The sequence below is a fragment of the Haliotis rubra genome, unplaced genomic scaffold (assembly GCF_003918875.1).
Source record: "Haliotis rubra isolate DU_JTF1 unplaced genomic scaffold, ASM391887v1 Scf861, whole genome shotgun sequence".
Taxonomy (NCBI): domain Eukaryota; kingdom Metazoa; phylum Mollusca; class Gastropoda; order Lepetellida; family Haliotidae; genus Haliotis; species Haliotis rubra.
Genome location: NW_025767592.1, coordinates 192,692 through 205,167, shown reverse-complemented (window position 1 = coordinate 205,167; position 12,476 = coordinate 192,692). Strand labels below are relative to the sequence as shown.

Sequence of the window (12,476 nt, the reverse complement as noted above, 5' to 3'; positions counted from 1 at the left end):
ACCTGTAGGGAACTGTTGTCAGGTATGATTGAAAGGGTATTTTTAGGGGAATACATCCTTGTCATGATAAGTACAGTCAGCTCTCTGAATCAGGAAAGATGCTGATATCTATGAAGCATTTTAAAGGGCAGTTTGTCTGTTCTGTTTCTCTAGAAGCTGGGGGGCTGAGTGGGTTAGATTGCTGACGTTGTGAACAGGTGACGTTGCCAGACTTTGAGAGTGTGGGTTTGAATCCCAAATGGGACTCAATCTTAAAAAAAAACATGTAAAAGGTATCGTAACCATGGTAAAGCTCTTGCTCTGTAATTTTATTATTATTATATGGGTATTTACATAGTGCCATAGTCCATCCCACATGCATGCCCAAAGAGCTTCACTCTTCACGTGTCAGTTTCAATCTTTTGGTCGTTCATGAGATTAACAATGATTAAGTTATAAATTAAATGAGACACACATCATAGGATGAGGTGTTGGACAACAACAACAAGCTATTTCCTGACTTGGATTATCTGTGTCAAAATAAGAAAAAAACATGACGTTCCATGGTGCTACCTTCACTTTTGAAGGTCAGTTTCACAGTCACTAATGACACAATGGAGACGTTATCTGTGACAACAAGATGACTGGTTGATAATATTGCGTTCATTTTTGTGTAAGCATTATATAAAAAAACATGATGCCATGAGCTAATTCATAAACACACTGACATATGATAATTGATAATACATTGTATGTCAAAACAAGAAGATTTTTTATCATGGTCAGTCAGAGACGTAAAGTATATGCAAGATGGCCTATCGTCTCTTGCACGCGAGACGGGTGCGCTCAGCAGTACTAAATGAAGCGCTTGACCCTAATTAATTCAATCACTGTGGAATCAACTTGATTGGGTGCGAACACGGTGTGGGGTGATTAAAGCGTCCCGTAAAATGCCCAGGCATGGTGGTTACTTGACAGTTGTGAATAAACACAAAGAAAGTAAACATAATTCAACACAATAACAAACAGGTATACGCTGGTGTGCCTCGAAAGCTGCATATATATTTTAATCTAATGACCTAATGAGCAACATGGCATTTGATGGTGCTACCTTCACTTTTGAAGGTCAGTTTCACAGTCACTAATGACACAATGGAGATGTTATCTGTGACAACATGATGACTGGTTGATAATATTGCGTTCATTTTTGTGTAACATTATTTAAAGAAAAGCGATGCCATGAGCTGTTTCATAAACACACTGACATATGATAATGACATTGTATGTCAAAACAAGAAGATTTTTATCATGGTCAGTCAGAGACGTAAAGTATATGCAAGATGGCCTATCGTCTCTTGCACGCGAGACGGGTGCGCTCAGCAGTACTAAATGAAGCGCTTGACCCTAATTAATTCAATCACTGTGGAATCAACTTGATTGGGTGCGAACACGGTGTGGGGTGATTAAAGCGTCCCGTAAAATGCCCAGGCATGGTGGTTACTTGACAGTTGTGAATAAACACAAAGAAAGTAAACATAATTCAACACAATAACAAACAGGTATACGCTGGTGTGCCTCGAAAGCTGCATATATTTTTAATCTACGACGAATGAGCTTTCAGAAAATACTAAATGTAAGTTTCTGATTAATATGCACATAGGTGAAATTCGCTTTTAAATATCGTCGAATTGTGCTTCAATTTGTGCATTTTTGTCAAAATGTGACTGTTTAATTCTCTCTTTTTACATTTTCATTCCTGTCATGCAATAACTTGAACATCTATCAATGACTGTAGCAAGGTTTGTTTAATTTTTTTCATAAATAACACATGTTTTCGTGTGACAGGAAGATTTTCCCTGTCTGTGATCAGGCAGTCACGTGAATGAGTGACCCCTTCTCAGGTAGGCACTGTCTCGCATAAACATTAAGTCCTCTACTGATGAAGTGGTCAACGATCAATGTTTGCTCACAATAATGTGTTCAACAATATGATATTTGATAATAATGTGTTCAGCAACATGCCATTTGATGGTAATGTGTTCAACAACATGGCATTTGATGGTAATGTGTTCAGCAACATGGCATTTGATGGTAATGTGTTCAACAACATGGCATTTGATAATAATGTGTTCAACAACAAGGCATTTGATAATAATGTGTTCAACAACATGGCATTTGATAATAATGTGTTCAACAACATGGCATTTGATGGTATATGTGTTCATCAGCATGGCATTTGATTGTAATGTGTTCAACAACATGGCATTTGATGGTAATGTGTTCAACAACATGCCATTTGATGGTAATGTGTTCAGCAACATGCCATTTGATGGTAATGTGTTCAGCAACATGCCATTTGATGGCAATGTGTTCAACAACATGGCATTTGATAATAGTGTTCAACAACATGGCATTTGATAATAATGTGTTCAACAACATGGCATTTGATGGTAATGTGTTCATCAGCATGGCATTTGATGGTAATGTGTTCAACAACATGGCATTTGATGGTAATGTGTTCAACAACATGCCATTTGATGGTAATGTGTTCAACAACATGGCATTTGATAATAGTGTTCAACAACATGGCATTTGATGGTAATATGTTCAGCAACATGCCATTTGATAATAATGTGTTCAACAACATGGCATTTGATAATAATGTGTTCAACAACATGGCATTTGATGGTAATGTGTTCATCAGCATGGCATTTGATGGTAATGTGTTCAACAACATGGCATTTGATGGTAATGTGTTCAACAACATGGCATTTGATGGTAATGTGTTCAACAACATGCCATTTGATGGTAATGTGTTCAACAACATGCCATTTGATGGTAATATGTTCAGCAACATGCCATTTGATAATAATGTGTTCAACAACATGGCATTTGATAATAATGTGTTCAACAACATGGCATTTGATAATAATGTGTTCAACAACATGGCATTTGATAATAATATGTTCAACAACATGGCATTTGATAATAATGTGTTCAACAACATGGCATTTGATGGTAATGTGTTCATCAGCATGGCATTTGATTGTAATGTGTTCAACAACATGGCATTTGATGGTAATGTGTTCAACAACATGCCATTTGATGGTAATGTGTTCAGCAACATGCCATTTGATGGTAATGTGTTCAGCAACATGCCATTTGATGGCAATGTGTTCAGCAACATGGCATTTGATAATAATGTGTTCAGCAACATGCCATTTGATGGTAATGTGTTCAGCAACATGCCATTTGATAATAATGTCTTTAACAACGTAGTGTTTGATCCTAATAATGAGATCAATGACAGTGTGATCATGATGTGTTCAATGATATGACATTGATGTTAAAAATTATGTTTTGTCATAAATGTGTATTAAAAAACAATCATTTTCATAAAAAAGTACTCAGTATAATTCTGATGATCATAATGCCCGAGTCATCAATATGTTTGATCAAAATGTCTCACCAATATGTTTGATCATAATGTCTCATCAATACATTTGATTACAATGTCTCACTAATATGTTTGATCACAATGTCTCACTAATGTGTTTGATCAAATGTCTCACTAATATATATAATCATGTTTCACTAATATGTTTGATCTTAATGTCTCACCAACATGTTTGATCATAATATCATGAATAAGTAGAACAGTATGATGTATGATAACATCTACAGCCATCAGGCCGAATCATGACATGTACAAAAATATGGAAAACAACACAATACAATACAATACAACAATCATCATGGTCATGTAATACATCAGAGGCTGATTAAAGAGATTCTAAAGAGAGGCTAATAATAATCAGATTCTGACTACAGCGTCCAGTGAGCAACTAGTCAGATGGATACTAACGCAATATAAATGAATTATTATTATCATCATTATAACATAGTGAGTCATGCTTGCTATTTCAGATCCTTCTCGTGGTAGTGTCAGATATTTTATGGGTGTTTCATTCAATGTCCAAACTCTTCAGGACAGGTCAAGCTCATGTAGATCATTTGTAGACAAATAATTAATACACTTGAAACAATTAGAAGTTTTAAATATTTTTTAGATAAGCAATTGAAATTTCAGTTTTAAATTACAAAAAAATATATGAATAAAATGCACATGAAAATGAAACAATTCTCAACAGTTGTGTGCTGTATCATATAGATACACAATTTTAATACAGAATTTCTAATCATTTCAGTTGGTCAAATGTATTGATTTTCCATTATATGAATCAAAGTGAGTATCATTTTCATAATTTTAGTCATGCCCCCAAGGCACATTAAGAAAACTTTATTCGTGCCATTCCAATATTATCCATGCCATGGTAAGCAAATTAAGCACTTTTTCTATCTCTGAATTCAGGACTGTTACTTCGAACATAGTTTCCTTTGAAATTTAAACAAATACAAATTTTTAAAGAAATCCTGATTAGTACGAGACACCTGGAAGGCTAATGCTCCAAGTCCATAAACGATCACAAAGTGATATTGAATGGTGTATGCTCCTGAAAGAAAACATAAATGGTGGAAGTTCACAGGCTGCTTCCACCTCACCATCCTCGATAATCTCCAGGGTATGCGTTCCGATAAACCTCCACTATACCCTGGATGCATCTATGGCTCGGCCCCATGATTTTATTACCTCCCTTGGCTGACTTTTTATCCAATCAGGTGTCTACGCTGGGAAGTTGAGCGTACCAATCACAACTCATTTTCGCTTCTTTTATCTAACCGATTAAACTTGGCAACATAATTGTTGCAGAGGTACTCTGAAAGAGGTAGAAAGAGTTCTTGCATATATTTTTAAAGTTTCAGACCTGTCAATTTGTCTGTATGATTTCCCCAAAAATCTGCGTCGCAATGCGAACAAACCTTTGCGGCTGCGACCGCTATCTTTGTTGACGCTGGTAAGCCCGGTTGTAACAGCGGCTTAGATGATTGGCTACTGTGAGAATGTGGAGCCAGCAATTGGGAAGTAATAAAATTATCGGGCCGAGCCATAGATGCATCAAGAGTATAGTGGAGAGAGATCGTAATGTATACCCTGGAGATTATCAAGGATGCCACCGTACAAACAAACCTGAAAACCAGATGACATGTTCATATGTTCATGATGAAGCGTGCATCTGGTCCATCCAATGTCGGAAGACCAGTTGAGGTTAGCAGCGATGTTTTGATTCGCTGGCATGAAGCAGAAAGTAAACTGTACTCACATGTTCAGCAAAGACGACAAGGGCCTCAAACTGTGGTGCGATGTCCGTGACGAAACCGGTGGCTTCCCAGAAGTCTGTTATCGCTCCTTCGTTGCCTGTGTAGAAGAAGATTGGCCCCACACCACGTTTCCACCATTTGTCTGAAAACGAAATATCAGGGTTCAAATTTCTTGTGCTGACAACATGGCTAAAATCAAAAGTGGTATGGAAAATATGTTCCTTATGGCTTGGTAGAGGGCACACAGGAATAAAAAGTCAACAGTAATAGCTCATGTAATGTTATTGTATGAAATCACAAAAAAACATGACAAAAACATTGAAAATGAGGAACATATAAACAGTTGCTCAATGCACAATATGATTCTGTAAAGATTAGTGGTGGTCCGATTAATTGAAATACTAGTAATCGAAGATTGGTCGCAGTGACTAAACAACCAAGCAATCAATCATAATTTCTCATAATCGAACACAAACAATTCTGGAACACTTGTCTTCATTAACAATATTTTTCACATGGTTGGTTTTGTCTGTTATATTTCGTAAGCACTACAAGCTCGTTTCAAGTCATGATTGAATTTATCTTAAAGATTCCAAGAAATTTATGTTCCTAACATGCTAGTCATCCTTCAAAGATATGAAATTTTGCCAAAAAACCCCAAAAGAACTACATGGTTTTTTTTCTTATTGTTATGTGCATTAACAAATTTCATAAATGACGCTAACCAATTATTTTCGATGATTGATCGGTAGTAATGAACCAATCATCAATTATGAGATTTTAACCAATTCCCAACACTTGTAAAGATACACAGGTAGACAAACACAATGTGCTACTTTGGGTATGCATCCTCCATGTTGTCATACTTTTGCCCCATAACTGTGGGGGGCGGTGGAGTAGCCTAGTGGTCAAAGCGTCCTCTTGTCACGCTGAAGACCCGGGTTCGATTCCCCAATGGGTACAATGTGTGAAACCCATTTTTGGGGCCCCCCACCATGATATTGCTGGAATATTTCTAAAACCAGCGTAAAATTAAACTCACTTACATAACTGTGATGTTTAATTTGGTAGTGCAACTCAGCAGCTCAAAACTAATAAAGTTATTTATTTTATACATTTGATAAAAAATGAAATCAGTGGTCATAAATTATAAAGGCAGGTAGACCTACTAAGGCTTGTGATTTAATAAATCAAGTCATGCAGGTCAGACCACTGTTTCAATTTCTTGGTTTAAAAAACTTGTGAAGACTTAGCGCTGGTAGTTGGAAAAAAGAGACATTTATGATTTAAGAATTGTTTTGCTTTTTAACAACTTATCTCAATATGTTGCATGTGCGACAGTTTTGATAAGCTTATATCTTTTTGGTTTTACAGGTCATAAGATTTATAGTATATGAATTATACAGTTGGAGAGTTGAGGAAAGAGAGTGACCTCCCTTTCATATTAGTTTAAATTAATAAGATTTTGACCAGTTATTGACTTTTTTTAAATCACTGACTAACTTCCTTTAATTTGAAATACATGATGCCATTTTAGAAAGTGGTCAAATGTAACCTATGTTATATTTGGGATTACACTTTCTTAGTAAAGTACTGATTCTTGTACTTTTGTTGAGTTGAGTCCCATCTGGGATTCAAACCCACACCCTCAGAGTCAGGCACCTAATCGCCAGCACATGTAGACAGACGCCTAGACCACTCAGCCACCGCGGCTTCCACAAAAAGTACTAGAATCTGTACTTTACTAAGAAAGTGTAATCCGAAATTTAACATACATTTCCTTTAATTTGTCCATTATCACATTTCATTTTTAACAATAGGTTTACATTCAAGGGATACCATCCCAAATTCACTATCAGTTTTTGAGCCAAATTAAAAAGATTTCTGCCTGTGACCACTATATCTTTTTTAATCATTATATGCCAAAGAATATATATGGTTTGAATAAAATGCCTAAACCTAACCCTCAAAATAATTCTAATACATGTATATAGAATACATTTCAAGCAGGGGTTAACCCGGGGCAAACTCCTACATTCGTCTGACAGCTCAATCAGATACCAGTTGCAGATATTGACTACACTTTATTTTCCAAGCTTAACAGAATCTCTGAGAGTTTAGATGCCACTGTTGCTCCATGTCAACAAATATGAATCACAGTGTTACAAATGTCAGGTGTCTACAAAACATGGAAAATTCATCAAGATAAATTGTGCTCACAGTCCTTGAACTGTATTATTTCCATTTCTGCCTAGCCCTTTCTTCACTGCTGATGCCATAAATCAAACAACTTTATACTTCTTCAGGTTCTGAATCTCCTATCTCTCTAGGGCTCCTTTTCAATTTAAATGAAATCTTTTGTTTCGGTCAAAATTGTATATACCAGTACTATGCACACTTTGCTAAGGATCAAATCACTGATTCAGCAGAAAACTATGATGTGGGGTCAAATTTGGTTTAAATAAGCTCATTGTAAGCATGGATCCTACATTCAGTATGTCACTGCATCTTGTGGATCCCATACCTGCTATTGACAGGTGTTGTGTACTTGTCAATGACCCGTTCCATGATTTGCAAATTGGTTGATTGGTGCCATGAAAACCATTTTTATGGTAACTCACGTATCAAGTGCATACAGTTAGCTTAAAGTTTCTGTTTGCCTAAAGAGGGGTTAACTGATGATATAATTATTCATGAAGTTTTAAATGGATACAATTTCAAATAATAAATCTCTGTTTAAGTAAAGATGCCAAATTTTCTGATCCTTAGCAAAGTGTGAGTAGTACATATTCAGAGACCAAGCATCTAAATCTGTTACATAATTCCATGAATGCCTAAGCAACACACCGAAAGAGATATAAATCATTAACTTGGCCTGGTCTTATCATGAATCGGTAAGTTGCTGTGATCGTGTTTCTACATAATCTGAGTCACAAGTTAAGGATTACAGAAATGTGATACCAATCTATCAATGTGAACTTAAGAAGCTGCCATCCATTCAGACTGATAACCCACCCAATACTGTTACCGTCTATACACTGTTTCCCTAAACCCTGAAAAGATGAAGGCCCTAAGGACCCAGAACCATAAAAAGTTGTGGGTCCTGATCAGAATGTGTAGGCCCTACATTTTAGGTGAGGTGAAATTGGGTTTAACGTCATGCTTGAGAATATTTCGCTCATATGACGACGTGCAGGCGTGTGTATGTGCGGCTGCTTGAACTAGCTTTGGCTTTAGCTAGTTTTTATAGTGCTAGCCCACTGAGATACCCCGCTGCAGTGAAGCATGAATACCCCACTCAGACACATTATACTGACTCCGAGCCGACCAGTCATTTTTGTACCGCTGGACCCATTAATGCCGAGCGCCAGGCAGGGACCAACAAGGTACCATATTTTAACGTCTTTTGGTATGACGCTGTCGGGGATTGAACCACTACACCATGGAGGTGGTCCCCTACATTTTAGCTACAATATAATAATTCCCAGCAAACAAAAAATGTGACGACAAACAAACTGAGTTTAAGAGTTTAATCTAACTCTTGTGACTGACTAGTCTTTGCAATGCATTCGGATAACTTGTTTGAGGTTAAAAGATCATATCTCAGTAATCTAAATTGCTTCTTTGAAAATGATAGTTGTTTCTCTTACAGACAACAGCTGCTGATTGAGATAAAAACTAGAAATTACTGAATGATATTTTCTGAAAAATAATACTCTTAGTTATTGAGCGATGAAAAAGCTGTCGGCCATAGAGACCCGCAGAAAACAAAAGCTGTGGGTCTAAGTGGTTTTCAGCCGGCTTTGGGCCTAAGGACCGATGTTAATTTCGAACGCTGCATCTATATGCCACAGCTTTTTCAAGTACCAAACAGTCATTTAATACTTATAACAAAAACATATACATACACTTTTGTTTCTGTAATATTTTAAATTCTGTGTATACTCATCTGAATTACTAATTCTTCACTAATAAACTCAGAACAATTTTGTCAACATTGAACCAGTCTGCATATGTAACTTAGCATATGTCAGTATATAGTAGGCCAGACAGCGTTTATGTAACTGACATAGATATATATGGTAGATATGTTTTATGTTATCAGTGGTAGAGATAGCAATGCAAGATTGAGACCAACCGTCTATGCTATTTTGTTACCAGGTAGTTTTATTACTCTGACGTCAAATCATAACCTGGCTTGGTTTCACAGCATGAAATAAATTTGTGCTTGACAATTTTGAGAATATATTTACATACAAATGTTACATGAATGTAATAAATTGATTTTTAGTTATATTTGTAATATTGGTAATTCACCATTACAATATTTTACTAAAATATCTCGTTCACATTAGTATGAAATGTAGAATCTGCTGTTTTACATTTTTTGCTCATGTTTAGCATATTTAATGTTATCTAAACGACTTAACATATCCTGCTAAAACTGTAAACAAGATCAAATGTATTGTCAGTGGCAAATGGAAATTGCTGTCCTTGAAAAAAGTCATGGACTAAACAATTAACCTGGCTACGAAACAACACAAGAGATATGAAACAATTAACTGGATGATTGATCCAAAAACTACCGGGGCTTGACTAGTTCATATGAATAAAGTCGTATTCCAGCCAAGGCCTACATCGAACACACCTTGGTATAGTGCAAAGTCGTCTAGTTATATGCTGGACTAGGGCTTGACCTGCTAGTGCCGCTACCTTGATCGAATTATCTAAGAATACATTTACGGCTGGTCTCGAATTTGATGGCAATATTATACACATTCATGTAACTGGGTATGGAACCATCCTGCAGATGGCATCCTTACCAGGTCAGTGTGCGGTTTTGTGACCTCTTTCGCACAGTTTTTGTCACACTACTTTGGGATCCATACCGGTACTTCAAATGACTTACCCTGAATGAGATATCTTTGCTGGAAAGTCTTATTGCCATAGCTGAGGTAGTTGAAGTGGTCTACGGTTTGGGTATAATACTTCTCGGTGTATGGCACACCCTGTCCATTCAAAATATCGACAGAAAACGTATAAACACACAGACAAAACACAAGCGAGACATAGGAAGTCGCCATTTTGAATGTCAGTTTGTCACATGACAACAATCACGTGACGCTTTTTTCATAATTATCTCCCCTACCCTAAATCGTCATTTCAGTGGACAGAACTGGAATTTATTGTTACATACTCTTTACAGTTAATAACTGTTATATTCGGAAAAGCTTGCAATGGACTTGGGTAAATATTAGTTTTAATCCCCGTCTTAGGCACGGATATTGTTCCCATCTTTATTTTCGACGCTAACAATGTGACGTCATAAATTGCCCTTTTGGCGAATAATCGATGGTTACGTCACTTGTTCATGATGTCACATATTTGAGCAAATACCTTAGTTATATCAAGGCATGTCAGCTTGACATGGGAGGAAAGTTGGAAGTGATGCAGGGCTTGCGGTGTTACGATTGGTTGCATGGTTGGTTGGTTTAACCAGGGAGACTATATAACGTTGTAGATTATCCCTGGTTTAACGCCGCACAGCAGTACTCCATCTATATGGCGGCGGTCTGTAAATAATCGAGTCTGGACCAGACAATCCAGGATCAACAGCTTGAACATCGATCTACGCAATTGGGATACGATGACACGTGTCAACCAAGTCAGCGAGCCTGACCACCCGATCCCGTTGTAATTAGTCTCCTCTTACGACAAGCATGGGTTGCTGAAGGTCAATTCTAACCCGGATCTTCACGAGTCTGTGGTGTTATGACTTCAGTGAAACTCATGAGTGTGGAAGGCAAATTTAAACTTATTCCAAGGGCGTGTATTCCAGTCAGTCAGTCATACATGTATTTAACATAAGTTGTACATAATAATGATGTATACATGTACCTCTAATGCCGCAGAACGGGGCCGGAACGTAAATTAAGTTCAGTTCAGTTGTGTATATATGCAAATCATAATGCGGAGAATGGCAGTGTTGAAGTCCCTAACGTACTCTAAGTGCTAATAAATACGTACACTGGTACCTACATGCGTTTGTAGACCTGTGTGTCAAGCTAATCATGGACAAACGGACTGCGCAGGTACGTGATTGAGTTGGGATTTACGCCGCTTTTATCAATATTCCAACAATATCACGGAGGGGGACACCAGAAATGGGCTTCACACATTGTACCCATGTGGGGAATCGAACCCGGGTCTTCGGCTTGACGAGCGAACGCTTCAACCACTAGGCTACCCCACCACCCCGCATGTACGTGTAAAACAGTCTCGGAGTGGGTGAGCGGTTTTGGTTCTACGCCGTTTTTAGCAATAATCCAGCAATTTTACGGAGGGCTATACATATTGTACCTATGTGGGGACTCAAACCCAGTACTTCGGCGGGACGAGCGAACGTATTAACCATTGGGCTGCCTCACTGCTCTTGGTCGTGTTGCACTTGAAATACATTTTCTCTCTCCTTTTCCTAATGTACGGTTAGGTATGAAACCAGTTACTCTAAATTTAAAATGGTTAGTAAAACCATGTCAAGCTAGCCCGGCTGGTTTGTACTGTTAATATTTCTTTCACACGGGGACTCAAATCTGGTCCAGACTCGATAATTTACAGACCACCGTTATATAACTGGAATATTGCAGAAAATATGATCAAATACAAACATACAAACAAACGTTTGGTAAGGCTTCATAACTTATGGGGCGGTGGGGTAGCCTAGTGGTTAAAGCGTTCGTCACGCCGAAGACTCGGGTTCGATTCCCCACATGGGTACAATGTGTGAAGCCCATTTCTGGTGTTCCCCGCCGTGATATTGCTGGAATATTGCTAAAAGCGGCGTAAAACAAAACTCACTCACTCATAACTTATGTCCCGTCCTGTATTACTTCTGACATTAACGGGGCGGTGGGGTAGCCTAGTGGTGAAAGCGTTCGATCGTCACGCCAAAGACTCGGGTTCGATTCCTGCTATGGGTACAATGTGTGAAGCCCATTTCGAGTGTCCAACAATGTGATATTGCTGGAATATTGCTTAAAGCCGCGTAAAACTAAACTCACTCGTGAACACTTTTTCAAATGGAGACTAGTCCCAAAGAAATGAAATTACCTTTCGAAAAGGAAAACGCGCGACCGTATTCACTGTTTGGTGTTGCATAAATTCTAAATTGTAAATGAAACTTTCAGTTTCTATTTTGTGATTACAAGAATCGAACATGCTACTTGGTAATCCCAAGTTTACGAAGTTTGTGAACGTCATTCGCACCAACAGCTTAA

General features: G+C 37.7%; 1 protein-coding gene across 3 annotated transcripts in view; it reads right to left on the bottom strand.

Annotated features, from left to right (window-relative positions):
- Window positions 1-10,297, bottom strand: part of LOC124262957 (dipeptidyl peptidase 2-like) — a 133,697-nt gene extending 123,400 nt beyond the window's left edge. For all 3 annotated transcript variants that reach the window (XM_046697569.1, XM_046697571.1, XM_046697570.1), the window contains exons 1-2: window positions 10,109-10,297; window positions 5,202-5,341 (exon numbers count right to left, since the gene is read on the bottom strand). In XM_046697569.1, coding sequence (XP_046553525.1) covers window positions 5,202-5,341; window positions 10,109-10,283 — 315 coding nt within the window. In that variant the 5' untranslated portion in view covers window positions 10,284-10,297. The remainder of the gene's footprint in view (window positions 1-5,201; window positions 5,342-10,108) is intronic.
- Between the last annotated feature and the right edge of the window lie 2,179 nt (window positions 10,298-12,476).